The sequence below is a fragment of the Sturnira hondurensis genome, unplaced genomic scaffold (assembly GCF_014824575.4).
Source record: "Sturnira hondurensis isolate 20B ecotype Veracruz unplaced genomic scaffold, ASM1482457v3 Scaffold0014099, whole genome shotgun sequence".
In the NCBI taxonomy this organism is placed as follows: Eukaryota; Metazoa; Chordata; class Mammalia; order Chiroptera; family Phyllostomidae; genus Sturnira; species Sturnira hondurensis.
Window position 1 is genome coordinate 1,817,110 of NW_028086730.1, and position 27,051 is coordinate 1,844,160.

A 27,051-nucleotide genomic window follows, 5' to 3' on the forward strand; every position below is an offset into this window, starting at 1 on the left:
CTGGGAAGGGCTTGCGCGGGCTCAGCCGGTCTTTGTAGGACAGAAGGACTCACAGTACGGCCGGCTTCCTGCCTAGGCGACTGTGGCCAGGATGGGCCGGAAGGTGACCGTGGCCACCTGCGCGCTCAACCAGTGGGCCCTAGACTTCGAGGGCAACTTGCAAAGGATATTAAAGAGTGAGTCTGGAACAGTGGGCGGGGTGGAGGGCGGAGCGAAGGACCCGACTGGCTTGCTTTTGACCCTCACTGCCTGGACTTGGAGAAGCTCGCGGAGTGGGCGTGGGGACAGATAATGGATAATGACCACGCTCGTGTAAGTGCCCAGGCCCTCCTCGAAGGGTGGAGGGGACGTTTACAGTGCCTGGGGACACGTGGTGCGTACACCTGGTAAGGAAAGCCTGGCTGGGGAGTGCAGATGAGGGGTCGGTGCATACCTGTCCTCAGGTATCTCAGGGATCCCAGATGTCCTATCTGAGTTAAGCTGCCCATCCTCGGAGCTGTGTAAGGGGAGACAGTGGCCGATTACTGGAGAGGATGTTGTGAAATGTCCGACAGTGGGTGGTCTCTGGAGCCTGAGGACCTTCCTGCTGGTGGGCCATGGAAGAAGCGGCCCAAGAGTGGGGTGGAGTAAAGGCGAGCCAGCAAGCAGAGGCCAGGTGTGGTCTTCGTGTAGCTGGCTCGCCATCGCGAGTGAACGCTCTCACCGCTGCTGCCTGCCAGGGGCGGCCCCAGCAGGTCTGGTCCTCAGCTGCTCACTGCAGGAGGCTTGCCAAGAGCAGCAAAAACGGAAGGATTCTAGCGGCAGTGTCTTGTCAGCCAGGCGCCTGGAACCTTCATCCTTTTTATTTTGTTCAATATCAACGTGCTGTCATCTCATCTGAACTCGGAGCAGATCTGGTTGGGGGAAGAGAGGCCTGCTGGGGTGGCCACTCAGCCAGCCTCTCCCACGCTGCCCTTGAGGGGCTGCCCCTCGCTGGTGCTTCCAAGCCCTGCCTTCTCCCTGGGTTGTGCCTTCCGCATTGGCTTGTTAATGAGCTACTAGGGAGTGACTTCCTCCTCCCTCCATGGCACTGCAGTCAGCCCGGCTATGCTGCCAGATTCTCCTTCCCTGCAGGGGTCACCAGTCCCCTGGGAGACACCATCCTCAGAGGCATCAGGACAGGGAGGTCCTGAGTGCTTCTGTTTCCTTTGTATCGCACCTTCTGCAGCAGAGCGTTTATCTGCTTTCGAACGCGTGGTAGGTGCTGAAATGCCCCCCCATCTCTCTGTACATGTAGGCATCGAAATTGCCAAACAGGAAGGAGCAAAATACAGGCTTGGACCAGAACTGGAAATATGGTGAGAGCAGAACTCTGGAGCACCCCAGGCTGGGCAGCGAGGTCTCCGCATCAGCTCCCCTTAGCCTTCAGGGTGCGGAAGGAGGGGCGGCAGTGAAGGAGACCCTCAGAAACCTGTGGGGGGGGGCCTGCGCCCCTGGCTCAAGGAGCTGATTCTCCCCACCTGGCTGGTAAAGGCAGGGCTGCCTCTGCAGAACCAACACCTGTCCCAGGACGTCAGTTCCCTACTTGGCCACAGATGGGTTGCGTCGGTGGCCTCAGCCCCTGTCCCTAAGTGAGCGGAGTGATCACTGTGCCGTGTCTTTGTGCGTCATGGGCGACTCCAAGGTTTTCTCCTGGCCCCTTCTTCAGAAACAGCCGATGACTCGCCACACTAAGCCTCCTACAGCCCAAGGTTTTTCCCCAGCTGTGGGTGTCCGCTGCCCCCTGGGCTTCCCTAGGCTCCCGTTGGTCTCCGGGTCCGGCCCAGTCGTGGAGCCTTCGTTCCTCCTTGTCTCTGGGCTTGCCGGTACCTGGAGCCTTGTATTGGTTTTGGGTTGTCATACAACATTGCACAAGCTGGGTGTTCTAAATCAGACAAGTTTATTCTCTTGCAGATCTTCCTCCCAGGGTTGCAGGGGAGGCTCCCCGTGTCTTAATGTCCAATAAAACGCACCATTTCCTGTAGCAGCAGTTCCGACCCGGGCTGCATGCTAGAGTCATCTGGGGGCCTGCTGGGTCGCACCTGGCACGTCTCACCGACTGGCCCCTGGGCCCTTTCCCCACCCTTATTCGGAAATAACCGATTGGTTGCCACACTGCGCTGTGTCCCTGGGGCTCACCTTCTGTGCCCTCCCTCCCTCTGCAGCGGCTATGGATGCTGGGACCACTATTACGAGTCGGACACCCTCCTGCATTCGCTCCAAGTCCTGGCTGCCCTCTTGGAGTCTCCGGTCACCCAGGACATCATCTGTGATGTGGGGATGTAAGTGCTCACCCGAGAGACAACAAGAAAGCCCAGAAGAGAGGGAAGTTCAAGGGCACCATGCCTCCAGCACTGCCATAGCTTCTGGGAGGCAGCCCCTGGAAGGAGCCCCTGAGGGGACAGATTCTCCTTGGGTTTAGGAGGCTGTGCCCCATCTTAGAGTCAGTGCCCTGGCAGAACCCGCCGCGCATTTTTAACTTGGATTTGAGGAAGCTGCCCCGCAGTCTTTGATTCTCTGCAAGGGCCCGGGCGCGCCTCAGGTGGGATCAGAGAGAGATCGGTTCCCTCTCTCCACAGGCCCGTGATGCACCGGAACGTGCGCTATAACTGCAGGGTGATATTTCTCAACAGGTAGGTGGTCGCTGGGACTGCAGGGGCCGGGGTGCTCTCCAGGCTCTGGGGGCTGTGACATGGTCCCTGGGAGTTGTCTTCGGGGCGCCAAGCAGAAGTGTCATTTCTCCGGTCCCTACCAAGACCACGCGGGCGCCTTTAAGGCTCTAGAAAGAGAGAGACCCAGGGTGGTGTTTGGAGACACAGGGCCCGTTGCTGGGTCTGTCACAGGAGGGTCGGTTTCTGCTTGGCCCCTCGCACACCCGTGGAGTGATGCCTGCCTGGTCTCACGGTCCCCGTCAGGGCTGGGTGGCTCCGTGGGCTGCTCCCCATTACCCGGAGTGTCCCATCTCAGGGACACTCTTGTCCCTTGCCTGTAGGAAGATCCTGCTCATCAGACCCAAGATGGCCTTGGCAAACGAGGGGAACTACTACGAGCTGCGCTGGTTCACCCCGTGGTCCAGGAGCCGGTGAGTGTGGGTTTCTGGGGCACAGGAGCAGCCTGGTGACCCTCGTCGGGGGTTTGTGGCCATCTGGGCCATGGGTAGCGGTGTGGTCCAGATCATAGGGGAGGGACATGGCAAAGCCCCTGCCGCTGGCCCCCTTACCTGTCATGTACCTGTGGCTGTTGTGCGGCTGCTGAGTAGATTACAGACAATTCATCACCGGCATCCAACTCAGGCATCCATCAGGGATCGCTGCTCACTTCACACCTCCAGTGACTGTCTGTCAGCGTTTCTCCTCTCCAGCCCTTCCTCTGTGGAGCGGGCCCTTCTCCTGCGGGCTGTCCCACCCGTGGCCCTGGCCTCCACCTGACTTCTGTTCCTTTGTGACAACCCACAGTGCCTCCAGACATTGTCCCATGTCCCTGGGGGCACAGTCGTCCCTGGTGGAGAAGCCCTGCCCTGTGGTCTTTTGCAGTCAGTCCTACTTATGCATGTTGCTGCTGCTATAAATGGACACTTGGCGTGATGTTGTTCCGCGGTTTGTATTTTTAGGTAGGAAGCGGGAATCCTGTGTGTCGCTTTTGTAATGAACTGGCCACCGTTGTGCATTCTCTCATTGTGTCTAGCGGTCACTCTGCTGGTTTTATCCAACTAATTTTACTTCTCCTCTCCCATGTGGACCCTCTCGGCCCGTTTCCGTCAGAGCTCTTGCTGGCCGGCGTTTCTGGAACGACGCTCTAGACACTTTCCTGAGCAAATGTCTTTGACGATGAGTGTTTGTGTTTTCCTCCCGACTTGACTTGGAAGGTTGCCCCTGTTTCTGCCTGGGTTCCAGATTCGAACCCGTCTCTGGTTCTTTTCACTTTGGGGTTGAAGGACTGGGCGTGGACGTGGAATTCGTCCCCTGTCATCTCAGCATCTGTTGGGATGGCTATAAAGTGACTCTCCGAGGTTCGAGAAGAAACTCCAGATGCACGTGGCAGATTACACTCTGTTCCGGCTTGCTAATGTCTGTTCCGGGTTTTCCTTTTTTCCAGCTCTGGATGCCAGTTTTGGGCCAGTTTAAAAATATGTTTTTAATTGTTTTCCCTGCTCTGAACACTTTAAATATTATGGGAATGACATAGCAAGGAATGAGGTGACTCAAAGGCTCTTTAAAAGCCCAAATTTAGGAATATTATATCAAAACTGTTTACTGTAAATTATTTCTATCGAGGTACGAAACGTACAATCAAGTACTGGTTTTCGGTGCTTTGTTTCCGGCAGTGGCAGGGCAGTGGCGGCCCCGCCCACCTCTGGCCCCGCCCTCCCGGGGCAGGAGCGCCTCCTGGTTTGGGCATCAGGCAGAGTTGCGCGTGTGGTGTGTTCTGTGCTCGCTGGTTCCTTGTGCTAACATGATGCCTTGAGATTCCGCCAGTGGTTTGTTCCTTTATGTAGTGCAGATACTCTGCTTTTTTTAGTGTAAAATTTGGCTTTAAACGTCATAAACAGTTCCGTGAGCTTGAAAGCAAACCGGACCCCGACTCGCTCCACCCAGTCCCCAGCCCTGCTCCTGCCTGACTTCATCTGCTCCCTTCTCCCGGACCCTCCGGGTCTCGCCTCGCATTTGGGGGGTGCGCACACACGGCCCCCGGGACTTCCGGCTCTGGGAGAACAGGGCTTGGCCCCGAGAGCCCTCTCAGTCTCTGCACCTCGCCTTCCTGACGTGGACCCTCAGAGTTTTCAGGAGGAGTCGCAGCTCCGTGCTGATGGGCTCGTTCTGTACAGGTTGTGGCCTGAGTGTGCCTGGTGTGCCCGGCCCTCCCGCCCGGGGCCAGCCAGCTGTCCCGTCCCCGTCTCCTCCCATCTCGGCTGTCTGGGCCCACTCTGCCCTCCGGCCCCAGCCCACCAGGGCTCCTGGGCCTGCGGCACAGCGGTCGTCCCCTTCCCGTCGCCGCTCTGGGACCTGCCTCTCCTCTGTGCCTGATCAGCTCCTGGGTCTAGTCCTTCTCCTGTCAGCCGCTCGCTCGTGGGAGCCCGGCTTCCCCGGGTCCCCTTTCTATGAGGACAACACCACCAAGCAGTGCCCTCGGTTCTAGGAGAGCACCAGACCCCCCAGGGGAAGGGCTCGGTCCCACAAGCCTACCCCCGCCCAGCTTCTGACACCAACTGCTAGTCCACTGGGGTCACCTGTGCTTCTGGTCAGCTGGCTGTAGAGCGCAGGTTCCCGTGACCCACACCTTGGCTTCGATTAATTCGCTGGAGCAGCTCACAGAACTCGGAGAAACGTTTACTCACTAGATCACCGGTCATGCAAGGGTGTATCTTGGGAACCGCCGGGTGAAAGGGAGGCCGGGGCAAGGCGTGGGGTGCGGGGCAGGGCCTCCGGGCCGTCTCCAGGGGCCACCGTCCCCACACTTCCACATGTTCCCTGAGCCAGAAGCCCCCCCCCCCAAACACCATGCTTTGGGTTTTATGGAGACTTCACACCACAGGCACAGTCGATTCTTAAATCATTGACCCAAAACAACTCCAGAAGGATCAAACATTACAAGTGAAAGATCCCAGGGTCAGTCTTTGAGACGATACCTGGTCAAGTTTTTGTGATCTTGGGACCAGAAAGGAATTTGGAATCACATCCCTCTGTTCTGAGGACCGTGGCCTGCAGCACGCGCCGGATAGGCGTGTGCTAGTGAAGATTATTGTTCGGGACATACAAGGATCTGTGAATCAGTAAGAAAAAGCCAAAAGAAAATCCAGTCAAAGAAGCACAGGAAGAAGAAAGAAAGGAACAGGCCAGTGCACGTCACCGAGGAAAACCCCGTAGATACGCGAGAGACAGCGTCGTGGCCGTTCGGGACCAGGTGGGTTGGGATCACAGTGAGGTGCCTGTGTGCCCCGCTGGGCTGAGGAAGGAAGATGGTAGAGAAGGCAAGGCCCCGGCAAAGGAGCCCTCCCCACCTTGCCGGGAGAAACCCTTTGGAAAACTGTCGGGAGGAACAGGTGCCCCCACTGCCGCTGCCATCCACGGCTGGCTGGGGACGCGGAGACATGGGCCAGCATCACCCACGGCAGGTGAAAGCCAGCGACCCTGCGTGAACCCTGGGTAAACCTCAAAAAGATGACGTCGGAACCAAAGAAGCCACGATGTCACCATCGGCAAACCTACGGACACTCCACGTGCGATGGCGGGGCGGCCCCGAGCCAGCAGGGTCTGGGTGTCCGGTCCCCTTCCTTAGTGAGGGACAGAAGCCAGCCCCCTCTTTTCAAGATTACTTGAGTCAAAGAGGGTATGGAAGTCATCCGGAAGCTCCTGTGAATTCTCAGAAAGAAGTGGTGTGAACGCAGTGTCTCCGTGATGCACCTGGAACAGCCTGTTTGAGGTCATGTCTGCGGACCATCTACGTTTGCAGTTCTGCCTTCTGGGGGGGGCGGGAAGCCCTCAGGTGCCTCGTGCTCCAGGTGTGTGTCGGCCTCCTGTCGGTGTTAGAGAACTTGGACCGTTTTGTTATTTCAGTGACAATACAGGTTTGTGATGTGTGCTGGGTGAATGAAGGGTGGTCTTTCCCCAGTCCCCCCGGACTCCTCGGTGGGGAACTGTGACCGCCCTGTGGGCCCCAGGTGGGGAGGCCGAGGCGTGGCTCGAGGCCCCTCCGCCCACCGTGGCCTCAGCCCCGTGTCGTCCCTCCGCAGGCAAACGGAGGAGTACCACCTCCCTCGGATGCTCCGGGACCTAACGAAGCAGGTGCGTCTCGGGGACTGAAATGCACTTTTCACAAGTGTCACTGTTCGGGGCCGATGGCGGACGCGTAGGGCAGGAGCCTTCGGGTCAGAGTCACAGGACCCCCGTGGCGCGTGTAGGTAACCAACAGAGCGGGGGAACCCCTCTCAGTGGGGAGGAGTCTCAGGACCCCCCAGACAGCGGTGGGCACCCCCTTTCTCTTACGTCACGCCTGCTCCCGCTGGGACCCCACACCGGCTCTTCTGGTGGATGCGGGGAGGGGCACGGTGAGGGCTCTCCCACCCACCTTAGCCGGCTGTGCCCTGCTGGGACCTAGGGAAGCCCAGGAGCCAGGTTTGGGGGTCTCTTGTTGTAAAACACACAGAAGGCCTGACTCGGCTGCCTGTTCATTCAGTGAGACACCGTAGCGGCAGGAGCCTGGCCTGCCCTGTCCTTGAACCTGGGGCCAGGCCTGCAGAGCTCGGCTCTCGAAGCCTTTTCCAGGGCTTCCCCCACCCTTCTCCAGCTCAAAGCTGCCGAGTGGCTCAGCTGGACCCTGTTCTGTCCACTCACCACAGGTGGCTGGGAGCAGGGGGCCCACGGGGTGTGTTCTGGGGGCCCCTGACTGCTCTGGCTCCCGTCTGGGTTCCATTCTGGTTGCCAAGTGTATTCTTTGCCCAGGCTGCCCTAACAAAGCACGCAGATGGTGGCTTGAACCACAGACTCTCACTGTCCCCATCCTGGGAGCTGAGTCCGACACCCAGGTGTCACAGGGCTGGTGCCCCCTGAGGCCTCTCTCCCGGGCATGCAGACAGCCCTCCTCTCCCTGTGTCCCCACATGGCGTCCCTACATGGCATCCCTCTGTGTGTGTCTGTGTCCTGATGTCCTCTTCTGGTGAGGACCCTCGTCACCTTCAATTAGGACCCGCCCTGGTGACCTCATGGTGCCTTCCTCACCTGTGTAAAGACCCCGTCCCACATGCAGTCACCTGAGGTCCTGGGGCCAGGGCTCTAACACAGGGGCGTAACCCAGCCCGTCATACCCAGTTCTCCCCACCCCTGATTATCGCCCTCGAGTGCCCATGAGGACGTGCGGAATCTGATAGGGGGTCAGCAGGGATACCCCTGGACCTCGGGGATGGACCCGAATAGGGTGGGGCCCCTCTCCCCTAATTCTCCACCCTCGGGCCCCCCGTCATCATCTTCTCTGCTGTCAGGGGTGGGGTCTTCCTCTGCCCTTCAGTTCCCTGGTGGACAGTGGCTGCCCTGGCCCTTGGGCTGAAGTCACCTGTTCAGGAGCCCGACTGTGTCACTGGTACTGGTTCTGAGTCCTGTGAGGGGCTCTTGGGGGGCTTGAGTGGGCTCAGGCCCTTCCAAATTAACAGTCAGTGATAGCACAGCCAAGATTGGTGGGGGACATTCTCAGCCAGGACCGGTCACCTCCCAAGAGAATTGGAAAGCCCTGGGCATGTTGTGAAGTCATCTGGACCCAGAGCGCAGTGTGCGTGCGTGTGTGTGTGTGTGTGTGTGTGTGTGTGTGTGGTCCCTGGTTGAGGACGGGTTGCAGGAACTGGCCCCAGCAGCTGTGGGTTTGAGGCACTGGCCCTGCCCTGGATGTGGCTGCCCCTTGTGGTTCATGGAGGTGACCCTTGAGGACAGACACACCTGCGTTCTGTGTCTGGGCCTGCCGCACAGTAGCTGGGCGGCCTTTGTCAGGTTTCTGGAACTTGACAGGCCTCATCGGGTCGTTTGCGGCACAGGGACGGGGCTGCTTCCTAGCCATGCCATCAGGTGTGTAGGGAAGGCGCCCAGCGCCGTCCGAGCCGGGAGGAGCCCCTGGCAGTGGAGACGGCCGCCGTGAACAGCCACGGTGACGGTGGCAGTGTGCGTGTGGACACGTCCAGAGCTGAGCCAGGACCCTTCAGCCATGAGCCTGGCTCTTGGCTAGTGAATGTGTGACCTGAGGCCCTTTGGGTGGTCAGGGAGGTGGTGCCAGCTGCCGCCAGGCCACCTGGGCGGGGTGTGCCCCAGCTGCGGTACACGTCAGAGCTTGCAGCAAAACGCCGGCCTTCATGAAGGTCTTCTGAGCAACACCCAGGTCCTAGGTCAGTAGGAAGCCCAGACAGCCATGGCTGAGGAGTATCCTGTGGACTTGTCCCCTGCCTGCAGGAGACCGTGCCCTTCGGGGACGCAGTGCTGGCCACCCAGGACACCTGCATCGGCAGTGAGATCTGCGAGGAGCTCTGGATGCCCCACAGGTCGGCCCCCGCCCCCGCCCTCGCACGGCCAGCCGGGGGTGCTGGGGACTTGCAGACATCTCGGAGCCCCGGCCTGGGGCTCTGGAGATGCCCAGGAGCTGGTGAGGAGGCTCAGGGGGGCAGGCTGGGGACACGACCTGTCTCATCCCGTCACCCCCCCGCCCGCAGCCCGCACATCGACATGGGTCTGGACGGCGTGGAGATCTTCGCCAACGCCTCCGGCAGCCACCACGTGCTGCGCAAAGCCCACACCAGGGTGGATCTGGTGACCATGGCTACTGCCAAGGTGGGCACGGGCTGGGGCGCGGGAGCCTTCGAGCACCCAGGCCAGCACTTGTGTCTCACACACACGAGTCCCTGCACCCAGCATCGGGCGTGGCCTGTGTGTGACGGTCATTCGGTGCTGTGTCCGTGGCCCAGGCCCCAGAGACATCCTGTCACTCCTCTTTGGGGCTGCGCCTGCCCAACCCCGTCCAACCCTTGCAGCCACTTCCCCATCCCAGATGCAGGCGCTGTGGTCACCCTCTTCCCGCCCCCCCGCAGCAGGGTGCCGGGCACACAGCGGACAAGTGGCCTCGGGGCTCACACCCCAGCATCCAGCTCCCGGGCCTCCGACCACTGCACTGTGTCTCGGGACAAGTGACACAGTGACTGGGAGCTGGGCTGTGCCGCCTGCCCATTGGCATCTTGGGGAGCTCAGGGAACGCCCATTGGCATCTTGGGGAGCTCAGGGAACGCCCAGGGAACGCTCAGGGAACGGGCCACAAGAGTGGCCTCTTGTCGGTGACTCCTTGAGAACCACACTGTGCGGTCACTCACAGGACAGGTTTGCCTCGGTGGTCACTCTCTGGTTTGGAGCTCAGCTCCATCACAAGGGCGTCCATCCTCTCTGCACCCACACGCCCCTCCTGTCTGATGGAGATGCCAGTGCCTGTCTTGGGGGCCGTTCAGAGGGAGGCATGGACGTGCTCGTCACTCCTGGGGCCCCAGAAGGCCGAGGGCACGGCCACCGCATGGCTGTGGCCTCCTTGAGCATGTGTGTCTCTTTTCTGCTGGGGACACTGCTTATGAGCTAGTGGGGGGGGCCTGCAGACCTCGGGAGCCGGCAGCAGGCCTAGGTGACCGGATGCCGCTGCCGCGCTCTGGCGGCTCTGTGTTCTCCAGAACGGAGGGATTTACCTGCTGGCCAACCAGAAGGGCTGTGACGGGGACCGGCTGTACTACGACGGCTGTGCCATGATCGCCATGAACGGCAGCGTGTTTGCTCAGGGCTCCCAGTTCTCTCTGGACGATGTGGTGAGGGGCCCCCGTGCACAGTGGGGAGGGGGGGACAGTCCCTTCCCAGCTGGGGCTCATCCAGAGTCCATCTTCTCCGTCCCCCCACCAACAACCTGGGGGTTTGGTGCAGGCCTCCTGGGGTGTCCTTCCTGCTTGCTTCCCTGCACCTGATCGGTGGGAAAGGACCCCCAACCTGCGTTTACAGGGACAGTCCCCATGCTGCACCGTCCCTAACACAGGACAGATGAGGTCCACAGCAGTTTATCAGCTGTACCTGTGTGCCACCCAAGAAGCGGGACCCTGCCCCACGCACAATTACCCTGAGGGGTGCGAGGTGCAAGGGTCATAATAGCAAGAGGGTGGGCAACTCTGCTTCCCCCCAAGCCTGCTAGGGGCATGTTGGAATCGCTCCAGGGCTGGCAGCGACTGGGAGCCATGACATGGGCTGAGCAGACGGACGAGAAGGTCCTTGTAGAGAACCATGTCGCCCTCCCCTCTGGTTTTGTGAAGCCGGAAGGAAGGAAAACACTGGCCGTCACCCCAAATGGACGTGGGTTCCGATTGTGCGCAGACGACAGGGGTCACTGGATCCCGGCAGGGGGTCAGCCTGAGCGGCAGCGGGGCTAGGCCTGGGCTGGGGCCATCCGTCCAGGTGACTGAGTCCCCTCACAGTCTCTGGATCCAGCTGCCTTCGGCACTTGTACTTTGGGGACAAGTGTTGGAACTGGGTTCCAGCAGCAGGCACACGTCCCCCGTGGAAGGCCTCCTAATTGTCCCCTGGGCTCTGCTGTCCTAGTGACAGCATGCTCAGAGGCCCCCTGCTGTTCAGGATTAACCTAGAGGAAGGGGTTTGAGTGGAAGGACCAAGTCCGTGCGAGTGGCTGTGTTTCTTTCTGTCCGGGTTGGTTTGGACAGGACACTCGGCCTCATGTCAAAGCTGCAGGCGCCTTGTCATGAACTTGACCGGCAGGTGGGGCAGGATTCCCCGTGCCAGGGTAAGCAGGTGTGCGGGCCGCACAAATCGGACGCCCAGGGGGTCCTGACTCATAGCAACAACCTACGTGATCCTTACGCCAACATCGGAGGACCTTTCCTCATGTGACCTGGGGGCTTGTGAGCTGCAGTTTCCTGACTTCCCCACAGTGTTCAGGGATGGAGGTGGTGTCCCCGTCCTCTGGCCAAAGGCAGTGCTGCTGCGCCACCTCCTCCATGGTCTGCCTAAGACGACCAGAGGAATGAATCATCACGTGGGGTCGTCGCGGCCTCCCACCGGTCCCCCTGCGCCGAGCGTGAAGCTCTCCTGGGGCACACGGGTCTCACGTCTGTCAGGAAACGGACCTCGTTGTGGGGAGAAGTGAGATGGGGCCTTCTTCTCATGAAGAGGCTCACACCCTCCAGGGTCTCTGCTTTCAAGTGGCTTCACGCTTTCTTGGGCTTTGTCATGTCAGAAGCATGGTGGCTTTGGTGACCCATCTCTTGGGAAATGACAGGAGAAGCAAAGGATGCGTGAGCGCCTTATTCTCTTTCTCTTACTGGATGTTTGCAGGTTGAGTCAGGCCCAGGATTGACAGAGGCAGCTGTCCACAGGCCTAGTGGCAGGAGTAGGGTGGCCACAGCCATCCTGTGTCACCCATAGGTGTCCCACACTGCGTATAATGAGACAACATTCTAGTAATGTAATTTGATGAGGATTTTTTTTATAAAGGAAGGAATACATTTACAAGTAAAACCTTTGTTTTTTCTGCTGTAGGTTGCAAGTGACAGATTCCCTATACCCGCACCCCCCTCCACACCACTTAACTGGGGTCGAAGGCACAGAAGAGTCACCTTCTGTAAGACAGGTGGCTTGTTGGGGCCAGGACCCTGGCATGGGTCACAGGGCTCTGGCTCCACCTCTCTGTCATTCCCCAGCTCAGCCATCCTCTGTGTGGGCCTCGTTCTCGGATTGCCTCTCCTCTTGGTCACAAGATGGCTGCAGCATCTCCAGCCATTGCATTTCCACACAACTGCGTTCAAAGGCACAAAAGCGGCCCTTGCTCCCATGTGCCTTTTTAAGCTGTCTCAAAAGCCAGCCGCAGACATTTGTCGACAGAATTATGTCCCATGTGGAGGTTCCTAGTGGCAACAAGAAGGCAGGGCTTTGGGGTGGCAACAGCACCGGTCCTCCCCTCTCGCTGGGCCCCTAGAGTCCACGAGGCCCCAGCCCTAGCCACAGAAACTGTGACCCATCCCTGTGTACTTTGACATACCCCCTGAAGTGGTCAAATCACACCCGTGAGTGGAAAAACCAGGAATTCACACTCTGTCTTTGAAACGCCTTCCCCAGGAAGTCCTCACTGCCACGCTGGATTTGGAGGACGTCAGAAGCTACAGGGCGGAGAGTTCTTCTCGAAACCTAGCGGTATGTGGACGCCCTGGTAGGGTGCTGGCCACAGACCCAGAAACCTTTTCTTTTTTAAAAGACAGCGTCATCGAGGTACCATTTTCAAGCCACGCAATCGCTGGGTTAAGCCCTTGACTCGGGGGGTTAGTGCGTTCACACACCCCCAGGCAGCCGTCACTACCATGAGTGTTAGAACATTCTAGGACCCCAGAAAGGAACCCAGACCGTCGCCCCTGCCGGCCCCGGGCAGCCACCACACTGCTTCCCATCTCTGTGCCTCTGGCCACCCTGAACGGTCCCCGTAACGGGACTCACACCACGCGTGGCACACTGGCTGGCTTCCCACTGAGCAGAGTGTGCCCAGGGCCTGCCCCTACTGTGGCGGGAGGTGGGGCGTCATGGCTTCTGGCGGCCAGGGAAGAGCCCGCCGGAGGGGCTGACCGCGTTGTGCGCATCCCCTCATCCGTGGATGCCCACGGGGGCTCTGCCACCCTCATGCACGGTGAACATGCTGCTGGGAACACGTGCCCGCGTCGGGGTGCGGGCTCAGCCCCCACTTCCCTGGAGCACGTGCCCAGGAGTGGGACTGCCGGGCCACTCTACATTTTCATCGCTTTCTGCCCCGTCTTGTGTTCTCACAGGCAATACTCGCCCAAGGGCTCCATCCCTCCACGTCCCCGCCCACATTGTGACCGTCTGTGTTTCTGATCACAGCCGTCCCAGTGGGTGGAGGGCCTCCCTCTGGCTGACAGAGGCCAGCTCTGAGTCCCTCTTGGGGCCCTGTGACAGTTTTGGTGCCCAGGCGATGTCATTGGTCAGGACTCTCCATCTCTCCATTGACAGGCCAGCAGGGTGAGCCCCTACCCCCGCGTGAAGGTGGACTTTGCCCTCTCGTGCCACGAGGACCTGCTGGAACCGCTGTCCGAGCCCATGGAGTGGAAGTACCACAGCATTGGCGAGGAGATCAGGTGGGCGGCCTTCCCACACAGGAGGGGGCCCGAGGGCTGCCCCCTCCACCCTGCTCTGTGCCAGGGGCCGTACGGAGCAAATGCCGTGGCTGGTTTTCAGAACCCACCTGGGGAGCCGTGTGGTTAGGAGGCTGCCATGTCTCCCGGGGCTGAGGGCATGGGCGCTGCCACCACACTACACTGTGCCGCCCCCAGCTCTGACGCTTCCCCGCACTCAGACCTCGAGACAAAGGTTCTGTCCTGTCCTTTTTGCGTCTCGCTCGGCTTCCCCATTTCAAAATGGGACCAAAGGCAGGACCCTCCTGTCAGGGCTGTTTTGAGACTTAAAATGCATCGGTTCAGTGAGTTGCTTAAAGGGACCGGTGCCCGGAGAGCCCAGTGCTGCTGGCAGCTCCCCCAGCCTGCTCCCCAGACGCCTGCCCCACGGGAGCCGTGGCCGGGGCGGCACTTCCCACACCTAACGCTCCCCCACCTTTTCTCCCCAGCCTCGGACCTGCTTGCTGGCTCTGGGACTTTTTAAGACGTAGCCAACAGGTAGGAGCTCAGGGTCTCACCAGCAGACCGTTCCCTTTGCCGGTGGGTTGGCGCTGGTTCCGTGGCAGGCTAGTGGTTTTGTTGTTTAAATGTAAGCAACCCAAAGCATGCCTTCACTCGGACTTCCTCCAGAGCCTGGTCTGCACCAGCGGGGGGCCGAAGGGCACACGAAGTCTGGCTCTGTGTGGCCTGGTGGCTCCTGCCTCTGGCACTCGGAGTTACGGGCCAGCCTGCGCTGCAGGTTTGGGATCCTGCCCACCTGTACTCACCGTGGAGAGTCTGGCACCTTGATGGGAGGCTCTGCCCTCTAGAAATGCACAGTGGGGTGCGCCAGGCTCCTCCTCCCTCCCCCAGTGAGCATTTCCGTGGGCGCCCGTCAGTTTCGTAGGTAGAGCGGGGCTGAGCTTCGGGCACCGCGTCTCTGTGCGATGCTCACCCTTGCATTTGCTTGGCCCATCCAGGGAGGGTTTTTCCTGCCCCTGAGCGGCGGGGTGGACAGCGCGGCCACTGCCTGCCTTGTCTACTCCATGTGCCACCAGGTCTGCGAGGCTGTGAAGAACGGAAGTAGGTGTTGTCAGGGGCTGAGGGAGGCTCCTGGGTCGGTGCTCGGGCCGCCTGTCGGGGAGCAGAGGACAGACCCGGGTCATGGGCAGCAAGGGTGGAGGAGGCTTTGCGGACCTGCCCGGGTGTCAGCATCGTGCCTGGGGCCTGGGCACAGCAAGGCCATGGATGTCCCTTCCTAGGGCTTTGGGCTGATGTCTGCTGCTGCTGCTGTCTGTCCCTAGCGTGGCCTGGTGCAAAGAACATGCAGGGGCTTTGAATGTCAGGCCAAGTTCAAATCTGCCCCCATGTGCCTTGGAATTGAACATCCCCTAGTGATACATGCAGAAATTGGTGACTCTACTCATGTGACGGGGTTCCTGGGATGATGCCGAGGGAGGCTCACGCACAGCCAGCGGCCACTGACTTTCCGCATGGCCGGTTGCAGACCAGGAGGTGCTGGCGGACGTCCGGGCCGTCGTCAACCAGGCCAGCTATACCCCTGAGGACCCCCACGAGCTCTGCGGGCGCGTCCTCACAACCTGCTACATGGCCAGCGAGAACTCCTCTCGGGAGACCAGCGACAGGGCCAGAGACTTGGCCCAGCAGATCGGAAGGTAGGCTCGTCACCACCCCTGGCACAGGCCAGTGGCCGTGACCGCAGGAAGCCGTGCCTTTGACCACGTTTGTGGTTCATTGAGCAGGGTTCCACTGCCTCTCGGCTCAAGCCAGGTTCTAGGGAGCCCGTGTATCCATTTTACCCCGAGTCCAAGCTGTCTTTTTGTCCCCTGCCTTCCCATCCCTGTGTCCCAGGCACGGGTGGCCTGGGCTGACGTGTGCTGGCCTGACCCCCACTGCAGCGTGGGGGGCCCCCGAGGACACTGGGCTGTGTGAATGGGCTAGACACGAAGGGCGATGCGGTGTGGGTCATTTCTGTGCGCTGCCCGGCACAGGCGAGTCCACAGAGAGGGGGCTGGCTCGTCGCCCTCAGGGGCCGGGAGAGGAGAGCGGGCAGTGGCAGCTCATGGGTCTCCCCTCGGGGTGACGGAACGTTCTGGAGCGAGACAGAAGTGGTAGTTGCACAGCCTTGTGGGCACACCAGATGCCACTGGGTCGTGCACTCGGTGATGGTTGCCACGGCGAGTTCCGTGGCGTGCGTGTGCTGCCGTGTGCTCACGCCCCCCCCCCGTCCGCCCTCTCGCCTCACAGCCACCACATCAGCGTCGGCATCGATCCCGCGGTGAAGGCCGTCCTGGGCATCTTCAGCCTGGTGACGGGGAGGAGGCCGCTGTTCGCGGCCCACGGGGGGAGCAGCAGGGAGGACCTGGCCCTGCAGAATGTGCAGGTGGGCCCGCCCGGCCCGGTCCCCGTGGGGGCTGGAGGTCTGCGTGTGTGTGCGCATGTGTGAGCACGTGAGGCAGCATGAGTGAGTGTGAGTGTGCCAGAGTAGGGTGTCGGTGAGGGGCTGTATGGCAAAGGTATTCGTGAGTGTGACAGTGAGTGTGGTGGGAGTGGGAGCACGCATGTGTCTGCACAAGAGTGTGTAAGGGTGTGAGGTGTCTATGAGCGTGTGTGTGCATGTGTGAAAGTACATGTAAGAAGGACTATGAAAGTTTCAGAGTGAGTTGGGGCTGTCATTGTGACTGTGTGGGTCATGAGCATTTGTGAGAGCGTGACTGTAAGAATGTGTGTGCATGGGTGTGTGGGTGAGAATCTGCCCTGGTGAGAGGGAGTGGGAATGTGCACGTGTATATGTGTGTTTTCTGCATCTCTGCTGAGTGGCTCAGCCGCTGCCCCCCACTAGCCTGCCTCATGGGTGCTGGGCTCCGTGGGCTGCCGGGGGCAGAGAGGCGCCCTGGGCTCCAGCTGCTTGGCACTGTCCTCTCGGTCCCCTTCCTGCTGGACATTGGTGGCCTTCCTCTCCTCCAGAAGCACCAGGGGCGATGGGAGTGTGACGAGGGGCGAGGTGTCTCCTGGCCACCTTTGCAGCCCAGTCCTGTCCCTAACACCCGGCCTGGGCTTGGGATCTCCCGTCTTTGCCTGGGCCACCCAGCACAGGGGCGCGTGGAGATGCGCCCACCCCGGAGGCCCACCCAGGGCTCCTGGCTGTCCTCTCCACACGCTAGAACGCTGAATGCCTCTGCCTCTCCTGTTTTCCAGAGGGGGCTGGGGGCAGCCTTTTTCTCACACTGTGGCGAGTGATGAGTTTGCCCCGCGCCCCCCGCGTGTGCCCAGCACAGGGTCACAATTCCCTTCCTGTTGCCCAGGCTCGACTGAGGATGGTCATCGCCTACCTGTTTGCTCAGCTGAGCCTCTGGTCCCGGGACGCGCGGGGCGGACTCCTGGTGCTCGGGTCCGCCAACGTGGACGAGAGGTGTGCGGGCCCCGCGGGCGCAGTGGGGGGTGCTCCCCGAGGCACGGTGGGGGTGTCATGTCATCTGGCGTCACTCAGGGCACGCGTGGCTCCTTTGGTGGCATCAACGCTCCAGCATCTCACAATGCAGCAGGCGAGGAAACTGCCCGTCCCCCCGCCCCCCTGCCCCTCCACCTGGCGCCGGGGTCTTCACATTGTGCGTAGAGTCGGCTTCCCACCCCATGGCGCCGGTTCAGGCTGCTCTCTGTCTCCAGGGTGATTCCACAGCCTCCTAGGTCCTTGCTCTGCATCCAGGGTTCCCCTCCACACCAGGAAGATCACGTGTGATGGGGATGGGAAAGCAACTTTCTCATGTTGCTTTCTGGTCTAAAAAAAATCGATCAGGGCTTCCCAGACACACCCCAGCGGACCTGCATACCAGGCAGGGCAGGCGGGCAGAACCCCTTCCCCAGCCTCAGTTTCCCCACTTCCTGCCCTGCCCCTCGCAGCTGCTCCCCGTGCAGCTCCTAGCGGCTCCTTGTTTCCTGAGGAATTTCAGAAACTTTATCTTTCACTTACTCCCCTTTAATCTGTGCATCCGTGCATCCGTCCATCCGTCCGTCCATCCATCCGTCCATCCATCCACGCACACATCTTTCTGTTGACAGCAGGTCTGTTTAACCTTCCTACGACCTTGCATGTCTGCAAACGTGTTCTCTGTTAAGTATTTGGACTTTCGCATCCTATTTTATTGTTTCATTGAAACAATCGGAAGTCAGCGCCTGGAGCTGGTAAAACTCCTCCCCGTCCCCTTGTGCATTTTACCGATTTCCTTTGCTCTGCTGCTGCCCCGGCGCTGCCGTAGGGAATGGGGCCACCTCCTAGGGAATGCGTTCTCAGGGCGTGTGTCGGCTGCGTTTCCTCTGAGCCCTGGTGTAGCTGGGATTTGGTTCCAGAGGCATCACGGGGCTGGGGCTCCAGGGGGGAGCCTTCTCCAGCCTCTGCAGGTGCCCACACCCCTTGGCCCGTGGGCCCACCCTGCCCTGCCCAGCTGGCGCTGCGGCACCTCTGTGCCTCTCTGAAATCGCAGCCCCTCCGGCTCTGACCCCCACCTCCCTGTTCTGCGTCTCGCTCACTCTGGTTGCACTGGGGCCGCCCAGGAATCCAGGATAAAAGCCTCCTCTCGGGTCCCCCCATCATCACTGCTGCAGGGCGCCTTTGCTCTGTGACGTCAGGCATCCACAGGCCCCAGGAGGTGGGGCCACCACAGGACGTGGCCCTGCTGCCCCTGACTCTGCCCTCGTGTGTGCCGAGGCCCTGCCCTCCCCCCCACAGGCGTCCCCCAGCCTCTGTCCCAGCCCGAGCAAACTCCCCTCCGACGTGCCAAGCTCGGGCTCCATGGGCCCCTGGGGGCAGTGAGCTCTGGGGTGCCAGCCCCCCCCCGTTGGCGACCCCCCCATTGGCGGCCCCCCGGGATCAGCCACGTGGAACCCCTCACTCTCTCTCACTGCAGCCTCCTGGGCTACCTGACCAAGTACGACTGCTCCAGCGCAGACATCAACCCCATCGGCGGGATCAGCAAGACCGACCTGCGCACCTTCGTCCAGTTCTGCCTCGAGCGCTTCCAGCTTCCCGCCCTGCAGTGGTGAGGGCCGCCCACTTGCGGGCTGGGGCTGCGGCAGCCCTGAGCCAGGCTCTGCGCTGCACGGGCCACCCTCGCCTGCCCCGCCCCAACCCCTCGCTCCCCACCACCTGATGAAACAGTCTGCTTGCCACTGGCTTTTGGGAGCCCCCAACCAGGACACCCGCTTCCTTCCTTCCTGTGCCCCAGTCCCCTGGACTCAGGCCAGGTCAGGCCGCCTCCCTCATCCCCTGGTCCCCTGTCCCCTGCCACCGTGAGCCTGGGGTTCTGACGCGCTCTCATGGTCATGCAGAGAGGGCAGAGCCTGGCTCTTTCACGGTGTCTGTTGAATTAATTGGCACCCAGTGGCTGTGACTTACCTGCGTGTCTTGTCCGCAGCATCCTGGCCGCACCGGCCACCGCAGAGCTGGAGCCCTTGGCTGACGGACAGGTGTCCCAGATGGACGAGGTAACGGCGGTGGCTCTGTCTCCACACTTCTGCCCAGTCTCCCTGCTCCTGGTGTGTCTGAGCTGGGCTCCTTCACCGCCTCCTTTCTGCCCCGGGGAACCGTGCGCCAGCGCTGGGTGTCTGGCCTGGAGCCTGGGCTCAGGTCGGTCCACTACTGGCCTTTGACATTTTGACTCGGCCGTCTGGAGGCTGGGGCCCGGGGGAGGGAGAGTGTGGGCGAGGGGTGGCTGTATGTGCTGTGGGCGACCCCACAGTTGCATGTGCTGCAGGCTGGCCTCGACCGATCGGGCTGGTGGGGGTCACAGGCTGGTTGGGGTCACAGGCTGTGGCTCACTGCTGTAGTGGACACTTGTGGCAGGGACTGTGGACTGTCACGGACTGTAAGATCCGTGACAACTGACCTTCCTGCTTCTGGCCCCTTTGGTCAGAGAGACCTGAGCTCCTGTATCTTCCTCTAAGAGCTGCGTGTTCCCACAGGGCTGTGTGGCGAGTTCTGAGACCAGGGAGTGTGGGCCCTGCCCCTTTGTTCCTGGTTTTAAAGATAATTTTAGAAATTCTGGGTCCCTCAAATTTCCCCACGGATTTGGAGAGCAGCTTGTCGGTTTCTGCCCGAAGGAAGGAAACCCAGCTCGGGTGTTCGCAGCGGCCGCCCTAGCCGAGTTCGGTGGGTGTGGCCGTCCCGGAAACAGTGAGCCTTCTGAGCCCTGAACTTGGGCGTCTTTCCGTGTGTGTTGACCTCTGTTAGCATCTCCCGGAGATGGCTGTGCTTTCCGGAGTGTGAGTGCACACGCGTGTGGTGAGAGTTGTGTGTCACACCACTGACACGTGCTGCTGCGAGTGGGACTGTTTTCTGAGTTCGTTGGGGGCCCGTTGCCCGTGTGTGTGACACACCCCCGAGTGTGTGACACACCCCTCCCTGGGCGATGTCGGCTGCCTTTCCGCTCTCGGCTTCTCGGGCTTCTCCTCCAGCCCCAGGACGTCCTTCCTCTCCGCTTTGGGTTGACTGTGCTCTCCCGGGTGTTTGTCGGGGGTGGGAGGTCAGGGTGTGGATCGGGGTCTGCGTTGCGAAGGCAGCGTTCTCGGCTGTGGTTTCCCTCAGGCCGGTCTCACTGCTGCTTCTCCGTCTCGGTGCCCTGGGCCCTCCTCTTCCTTCGCCTCAGAACGCGTTCTGGCTTTCCTGGGACCTCTTCTCTGGCCCATTGGCTATTTAGGAGTGAATTTTGTTTTTCATTTCTTTTTCACCTTCCAGCTCCCCAACTTTCTATTACCAACCTTGTGACTCTGGTTTGTCGTGGTCAGTGGGGCTTCCCTGTTCTCCCGCTGGGCAAGGCCTGTCCCGGGCCCCACCCCGGGGCTGTGCGGGTGTCCGTCCTGGTGCCCCCGTGGGGAGAGTGCGGTAGCTGTCGGCCGAGGGCTCTGTGGGCATCTGTGACGTCCGGTGGTCTCTGGTGTCCCAGCCTCCCATCACCTCAGTGACTTTCTTGTCTAGTTCTGCCCTTTGTTGAAAGAGGGAGTTTGAGGTCCCCACCTATTACTGTTGGATTTCAGGAACTGAGATGTCACACGGGACAGGAGTCCTTCTCACCAAGGGGAGCGATGAGGGCGGTTCTTGCTGGAGCCCACGGTGCTTGGGGATTGGAGGGGAACAAGGCAGATACGGTCACTTTCCCTAAAATGCTCTCAGGCCCCTGGAGGGGACAGACCAGCAGGAAGTGACCGTGATGGCCCCCATAGCTCTGAGTCTGCCCCCCCAAATCAACCCTGGTGACCTGAGGGTGGCAGTGTCCCTCGGATGGGGGTCAGGCCAGGCCTCCCAAAGAGGTGACGGTGGTGCTGAGGCCTGAGGGAAGGCAGGGTGGGCGGTGCGAGCAGAGCCAGAACCTGGTCTGGGGGTCCCACAGACCCCGGTTAGAGCTGAGGGCTGTCCTGCTGTGTCACAAAACCCAGTGTCACCATCTCTCTGACTGTACATCCTGGGGGGAGCAGGAGTTGAGGGGGAATTGGAGCCAACATTGCAACAGGGTCAGGTGCACCCCGGGGCTTCAGGCCCCCACAGCTCAGATATGACCCGATTGCCACGAGCCCCGCCCCTCCCCCCTGAGTCAGCTCTCCCCGAGGAAGGCGGGCTCCCTGGGGCGGGCACGGGCCTCCCATGGGCCCTCGTGTTGCTGCTCCGGGCTGTAACAGAACTCCAGACTGGCCGGTGTGAACAACGCACCTGCCTTCTCTCAGACTCGGAGGCCCTGAGTCCGAGGTCAAGGTGTCTTCGGCAGGGCTCTGCTCCCCCTAAGAATTCTGGGTGTCCCCTGGCCAGTGGCCACATCACTATAACGGCTGCCTCCATCTTCACACGGCCTCCGCTCTGTCTCCTTCCCTCTGTCTTCTCTGGGGACACCTGCCATTGGCTTTCGGGCCCACCTCAAATCCAGGGTCACCTTATCTTGAGACCCTCAATTGCATCTGCAAAGACCCTTCTCCCCAATAAAGCCACAGTGGGTGGGTTCTGGGGATACATCTTTTGAGGGGCCACAGTTCGGCCCATCACAGTCCTCAAAGCCAAATGTGTGGTCGTCATTTTCTCCGAAAGCCACTTCCTTACTGGCCAGTCCGTGTTAGGGGAGGACGAGGCCTCGGCGTCCACCCCCTGCCCTTCGGGAACCCCTGCTCCTGGGCCCTGGTTCCCGTCCACACCAGGGCATTATGTGTCCTTCCTGCCCTGACCGGCCGTCCCCTCCGCTCTGCAGGAAGACATGGGCATGACCTACGCAGAACTGTCTGTCTTCGGGAGGCTCCGGAAGATGGCCAAGGCCGGGCCCTACAGCATGTTCTGCAAACTCCTCCACATGTGGAGGGACGCCCTCACCCCGCGGCAGGTACGCCGTGCCTGACGTTCCGTGGGGACGTCGGCAGGGGAAGCACCCTGGCGGCGTGGGTTGGACTCTCGGGCCCAGGAGACACAGCGTGCGTGGCCTGAAGCCCCTGCGCTCTGTCTCACGAGACACATCGGCGCAGTTCCGAGTTTCCACCAGCTCGGGCCCTCCCACGGGCCGGCCAAGTCCGTGGGAGCAGGGCTCAGCCACGCCTTCCCAAGCACCCTGCGCCCTTCCTTTGTGGGGCAGAGCATGGTGCGGAGGTGAGGTCCGCGTAGCGCTGCTTCTCTGCAAGCGGTCGTGCCTGCGAGGGCTGAGGCCTGAGAACGGCCTGGAGGCCTGGCGGCAGAGACCCTCCCGGGACCGGCTCAGGTCTCCCCGGGGTGCTGGTGTCAGGGCCCACGTGGCTGCAGGGGCCCGCCACCTTGGCCCGAGCTCCGGCTCTGTCCCCTGCTGCCTCCGGACGTTCTGGTACAGCAGGGAACTGTCTGCTGGCACCGCTGTGCGTGACATGGGCAAGAACTGCCGCCTCCCATCAGACCGTGACGCCCGTGCGTCCCCCCCACCAGGTGGCTGACAAAGTGGAGCGGTTTTTCTCCAAGTATTCCACCAACAGACACAAAATGACCACGCTCACGCCCGCGTACCACGCGGAGAACTACAGCCCCGAGGACAACAGGTTTGACCTGCGGCCCTTCCTCTACCGCGCCGGCTGGCCCTGGCAGTTCCGGTGCATAGAGAGCCAGGTGAGTGGGCCCGGGCGGTGCGCAGCGCTCGGCGCCCGCCGAGGAAACCTCGGGGCACGGGCGGGCTTCGTCTGCAGGTGCGGGGGCCTGTTTGGTCACCCCCTCTCTGCACGGGACCCGTGTGCGTCCGGTCCGAGTTTGGCCTGGGCTGCGTTGGGCCTCCCTGTGGTTGTGGGGGTCGTGTTCCCCAAAACGAGAAGCCGTACGTCACGGTGTAAGTGTGGTGCCCGCCACAGCCACTCCTGGGCCGTGGGCTCAGGCAGGCGGCTTCTCAGCTTCCCACCTGCCCGGGTCCTTTCTTCTCCAATGAACGCCGAGTGGAACAAGGGGGGGTTGGCAAATCAAGGGAGGAGCGGGTACAGGCCCTTCTGGCCTCCTTCCCTTTTCCATCAGGGTCAGTGAGTCAGACCCCACCCCCTGCTTGTGATAATCCAATGGGAGGGGAAGGGCGGCTGATAGTGAGCCCAGGACGCCCTGAACGGTATGAGCCATGGGGCGCACGGCTGGGCTAGAGCTCGGGCGCTGGAGGAGCCTGAGTTACGCCTGGTGACCTGGGAAGTGTCTCTGGGGGACCGAGTTGTGAACCGAGGCTGGAGCCAGGTAACACGGCGCTCCCTGGCCCCACCCACAACAAGGAGTGGGCAAAAGGTGTGGCTGGGTCCCTCCAGGGTGTGCTCAGCGATGCCCACCCCTCAGAGCAGGGATGGGGTTTGGAGGCTGTGCACCCAGAGATGGACAAATGTGGACACCTGGGAAGCCACGCCGGGGAAGGGTAGAGTCCCCCGCCGTCCTGTCGCCCCACAGTCACTGCGGGAGGGTGGTGGCCGTCACACAGACTTGTCCCTGCACAGCCTGTACCCGACCACACTGGGTGTCTGGGCGCTGCCGTCAGATCACCTGGCTTCCCAGGTCCGTGGCTGCCACGTTCTTGTGGAGCGACTCATGCATTCACTCCGACGGCATGATGGCTGGAGTCACCCGGGGACACTGTGTCCTCACAGGGCCTCTCCCCCCACCCCCACCCCCCCACCAGGTGCTCCAGCTGGAGAGGAGGGAGCGGCAGCACCTGGACGGTGCAGACTGACATTGGCCTGCGTGTGCGGAGGGCGCCCTGCCTGCCGGGATCCCGTGGGTGACGTTGGCCCCACCAGGGACCTTCAGCGGAGCTCAGCTGCCCCTGCCCTGAGCGGGCAGAGCACCAGCAAGTCCTGTTTTACATACATGTCAAAGGGGAGGGATCTTTGAAGCCGGTTCCTTAAAAAAAAAAAATGTTGAAATCAAGAGAACAATGTGTTTTTTAACTCAATGTTGAAATGAGTGCTTTCCGCGGTCTCCCTGCCCATGTGCTCCTGGGGGTCCCCGAGGCCCATGCGGCCCAGGACAGGGAGGGGACAGGACGGGGGCCTGTCGACCACAGTCTGCAAAGTGGCCTTTCCCCTTTTTCTTCCTATGCCCTCGTGTATGACTCTCGTCACTGTCCCCCTTCCCCACACTGGCTCCTCTCCCCGCCTTGCTTCCCCGTCGCTGTCGTTGTCCACCTGAGGACCTAACCCTGCAGGGACCTAGCTTTTCCCCCATCCCACACCACCAGGGCGGGCATCCAGCCATGGTGTGCCCAGGGCCAGCGCCCTGGTCTCCGTCCCTGCCCTCCAGTTGTCCTGCCTAAAATTAAAATGCCTGTTCTGCCTGCCCGTCGGGACACGCAAAGCAGTACGAGGGGTAGGCGGCTGGTCCGCAAACCTGAAACAAAAAGTACCCGAAAACCCCACGACAATGACACAAGATGAGGGGAAACTGCTAGCTGGGAAAAGTACGGCGTTCGACAGTGCAAATGTGTTCTCGTGTAAGAGTGAGAACAGGCAGTCGGACGAGGCCAGGGAAGTGCCCCTCAGGTGCCCCCAGGACGTGGCAGCGACGTCCCCCAGGGTCTCTGTGGGCACATACATGGGGACCGGGGTGCACAGAGCAGCCCGTCATGGTTCCTGGGGCTCCAGAGAGGCCTGCCTGCCATCCAGGGCCCCACACTGCTCCGCGGCGCCCCTCGTCACGACCTGACACGTCCACACTGGTCTGACACCGACCGAATGGACTGTCCCCCCTCTCATCCTGCCCCCGACCGGAGGCCGGCCTGCAGCAGGCAAGCAACCCAGCCCCCCTGGCCCAGGAGCCTGTGGGAGCCTCCAGTGTGCAGGGCAGCGCTCACCTCCTCTCCCAGGCCTGCTCCCTGCCCCCGCCGTGCCCCACGTCACCCCACATCGGTTCTGCTGGTCTCCCTGGGCCCCGGAGGATGTGCTGAGGGAGGAGCAGCTTCCCCGTCCCCCGATGGGGCGCTGTGGCGGTGCCACGCCCTGGCCTGGGTGAGGACAGTGATCGGGCAGTGGGGCACCAAGGGCTGGTACAATGACAGATGCCCTCTGCGTCCCTCCGGACACCACCAGGCACCAGCCCCATGCCAGCTGCAACACAGGAAGCGGCCACCTCCATAGTCACACGCCGTTGGATTCCAGCAGCTTCATCATGGCGGCTGGAAGCCCTGGGCGGGTTCTGTTTGCAACCACAAGGACCCCGGCGTGCTGTGCCCTGTCTGTGGCAGTGGGATGCCTCCGCCTCCCACTGCCACAGACAGACAGACAGACAGACCAGCGGGACTCATGGTCACTGCAGAGCCCACGCGAGCAGGTTTTGTATCACCGACACGTGCCATGAAGCTGCCGAGTCCTCAGAAGTCTCCAGGGAGCGGCAGGCTCCAGGGGGTGGGCGCTGACACACGCCGGTCCGGTCGGGGCCCCGGTCCCTGAGCTCGCAGGAGGAGTGTGGGGGCGCAGTGCAGGGCCAGGGGGGCAGAGGGCTCCCTCGAGAGACAGACGTGTCCCAGCGGGCACAGATGGGCTTCGTGGTCAGGCACCCAGGACCTCCATAAGGGCCCCCACTGCATTGTGGGACTCATGTATTCTTTATCTCCATCGGTCAAGGGAGGACAGGCCACTAGAGCACGTGCAACAGCCCAGGGCTGTGACCGCTCGGGGACATGGACAATGGAGAGGAGAAGAGGTCTTCACCCTCTCCCACAGCCTCTGTCTCAGGGGGAGTGACCTTGAGACGTAGGGCATGGCCAGCCTGTCCTTCCCGCTCACGGTCAAGGCCCATGTTCTCACCGGCCTCATTACTGGTCCATCGAGACAGCTGCACCCTCGCTTCCCTCCAGCTGGAGATGCGCGGACACAGGTGCACTGCAGGGCGACGGGAGCCATTCCCAGTGGGGGGACATTTACTGGGAATGCTGTGCCCACAGTGTGTCCTGGGACCCCTGGGGCTGAGACTTTCTACCCCCTTTCTGCCTGAGGGATGGGTCCTCTGTGGGGGCTGGACTCGGCCATGAGGTTCAGGGTCAGGTCAGCTGTTAGGTGTCTAGTCCCCTCGGGTGGGCTCCAACGGGCTCAGTGTGGTGAGATACATTTTCCCTGCGGCCCATTTTTGTCACGGGCAGGCCCTCTGGGGACTTTAGCCCACCCCTCACAGGTTCTGGATACACGCCACTCACTCCACCACCTATCACTGAGTCTGACATCCTCACAGAGTGAACTTGACTGAGACTGGTCCCGAGTGCCCAGTGCCTGTGAGCACAGCCTTGTTGGGACCCAGGGTCTCTGCAGGTGACCAGTGGACACGAGGTGACCAGGGTGGGCCCAGTCCAGAGTGGCTGGTCCTTGTAAGAAGAGTTTAGGACACAGACACTCAGAGGGAAGACCGTGTGGGGACATGGGGAGGCGACAGCCGTCTGCACACCCAGGAAATAGGCCTCAGGGGGGACCTGCCCTGTGACTCCTGACCTCGGACTCCAGCCCTCAGGACAGGGACAGTGACGGTCTGTCACTGAGGCCCCAGCTGTAGTGTTTCCAGCAGACTCCCACAGGGGGGCACTACACTGAGCTCACAGGGGGGACACATCTCCTGGGATGGGCCCATGTGGCGAGTGTGCAGGTCCCCGAGGGCCTGATGTGACCATGGTCCTTTATGGGCCCTTCATTGACTCGGCCTCCCTTGGAGCGGACCCTTCTGGCTCCGGACCCACCCTCAGCTCATAAATTCAGGGGCTCGGGCCAAAGCACATGGACCAGGGGGGCAGACAGCCGGTGAGGAGGGTAAACGTGTCGAGACTTTACTGCAGAAACGGTTCCAGGGAGCAGACGCATCAGGGGACTGTCACCTCAGACAGAGGGACTATCCACATTTACAGACTTAGAACAGCCAACGT

The 27,051-nt window shown here is 61.3% G+C and overlaps 1 protein-coding gene across 3 annotated transcripts; it reads left to right on the forward strand.

The window, feature by feature from the left end:
* NADSYN1 (NAD synthetase 1) lies at positions 1-24,077 on the forward strand. Of its 3 annotated transcripts, XM_037062600.1 has the most exons (22): positions 1-176; positions 1,277-1,337; positions 2,184-2,300; positions 2,598-2,651; positions 3,011-3,100; positions 6,749-6,800; positions 8,946-9,034; positions 9,203-9,320; positions 10,199-10,330; positions 12,639-12,713; positions 13,539-13,663; positions 14,149-14,197; positions 14,659-14,761; positions 15,186-15,354; positions 15,947-16,082; positions 17,005-17,111; positions 18,604-18,735; positions 19,111-19,180; positions 21,925-22,053; positions 22,620-22,796; positions 23,830-23,887; positions 23,939-24,077. In XM_037062600.1, the coding sequence occupies exons 1-21, from the start codon at positions 92-94 to the stop codon at positions 23,878-23,880; spliced, it is 2,121 nt and encodes a 706-aa protein (XP_036918495.1). In that variant the 5' UTR covers positions 1-91; the 3' UTR covers positions 23,881-23,887; positions 23,939-24,077. The 3 variants fall into 3 exon arrangements, with proteins under 3 accessions (XP_036918495.1, XP_036918494.1, XP_036918496.1); XM_037062599.1 differs by lacking the exons at positions 1-176; positions 1,277-1,337 and adding an exon at positions 1,049-1,236; XM_037062601.1 differs by lacking the exons at positions 1-176; positions 1,277-1,337; positions 22,620-22,796; positions 23,830-23,887; positions 23,939-24,077 and adding exons at positions 1,049-1,236; positions 15,551-15,684 and having other exon boundaries at positions 15,942-16,082; positions 21,925-22,010.
* The last annotated feature ends 2,974 nt before the right edge of the window (positions 24,078-27,051 follow it).

Excerpts from the sequence above, each read along its gene's own strand:
- NADSYN1 (XM_037062599.1), top strand. The coding sequence starts at position 1,064 with ATGGCACTGCAGTCAGCCCGGCTATGCTGCCAGATTCTCCTTCCCTGC. Across the intron at positions 1,237-2,183 it reads TATCTGCTTTCGAACGCGTG|CGGCTATGGATGCTGGGACC; the intron begins GTAGGTGCTGAA and ends CTCCCTCTGCAG. Across the intron at positions 16,083-17,004 it reads TGGCCCTGCAGAATGTGCAG|GCTCGACTGAGGATGGTCAT; the intron begins GTGGGCCCGCCC and ends CCTGTTGCCCAG.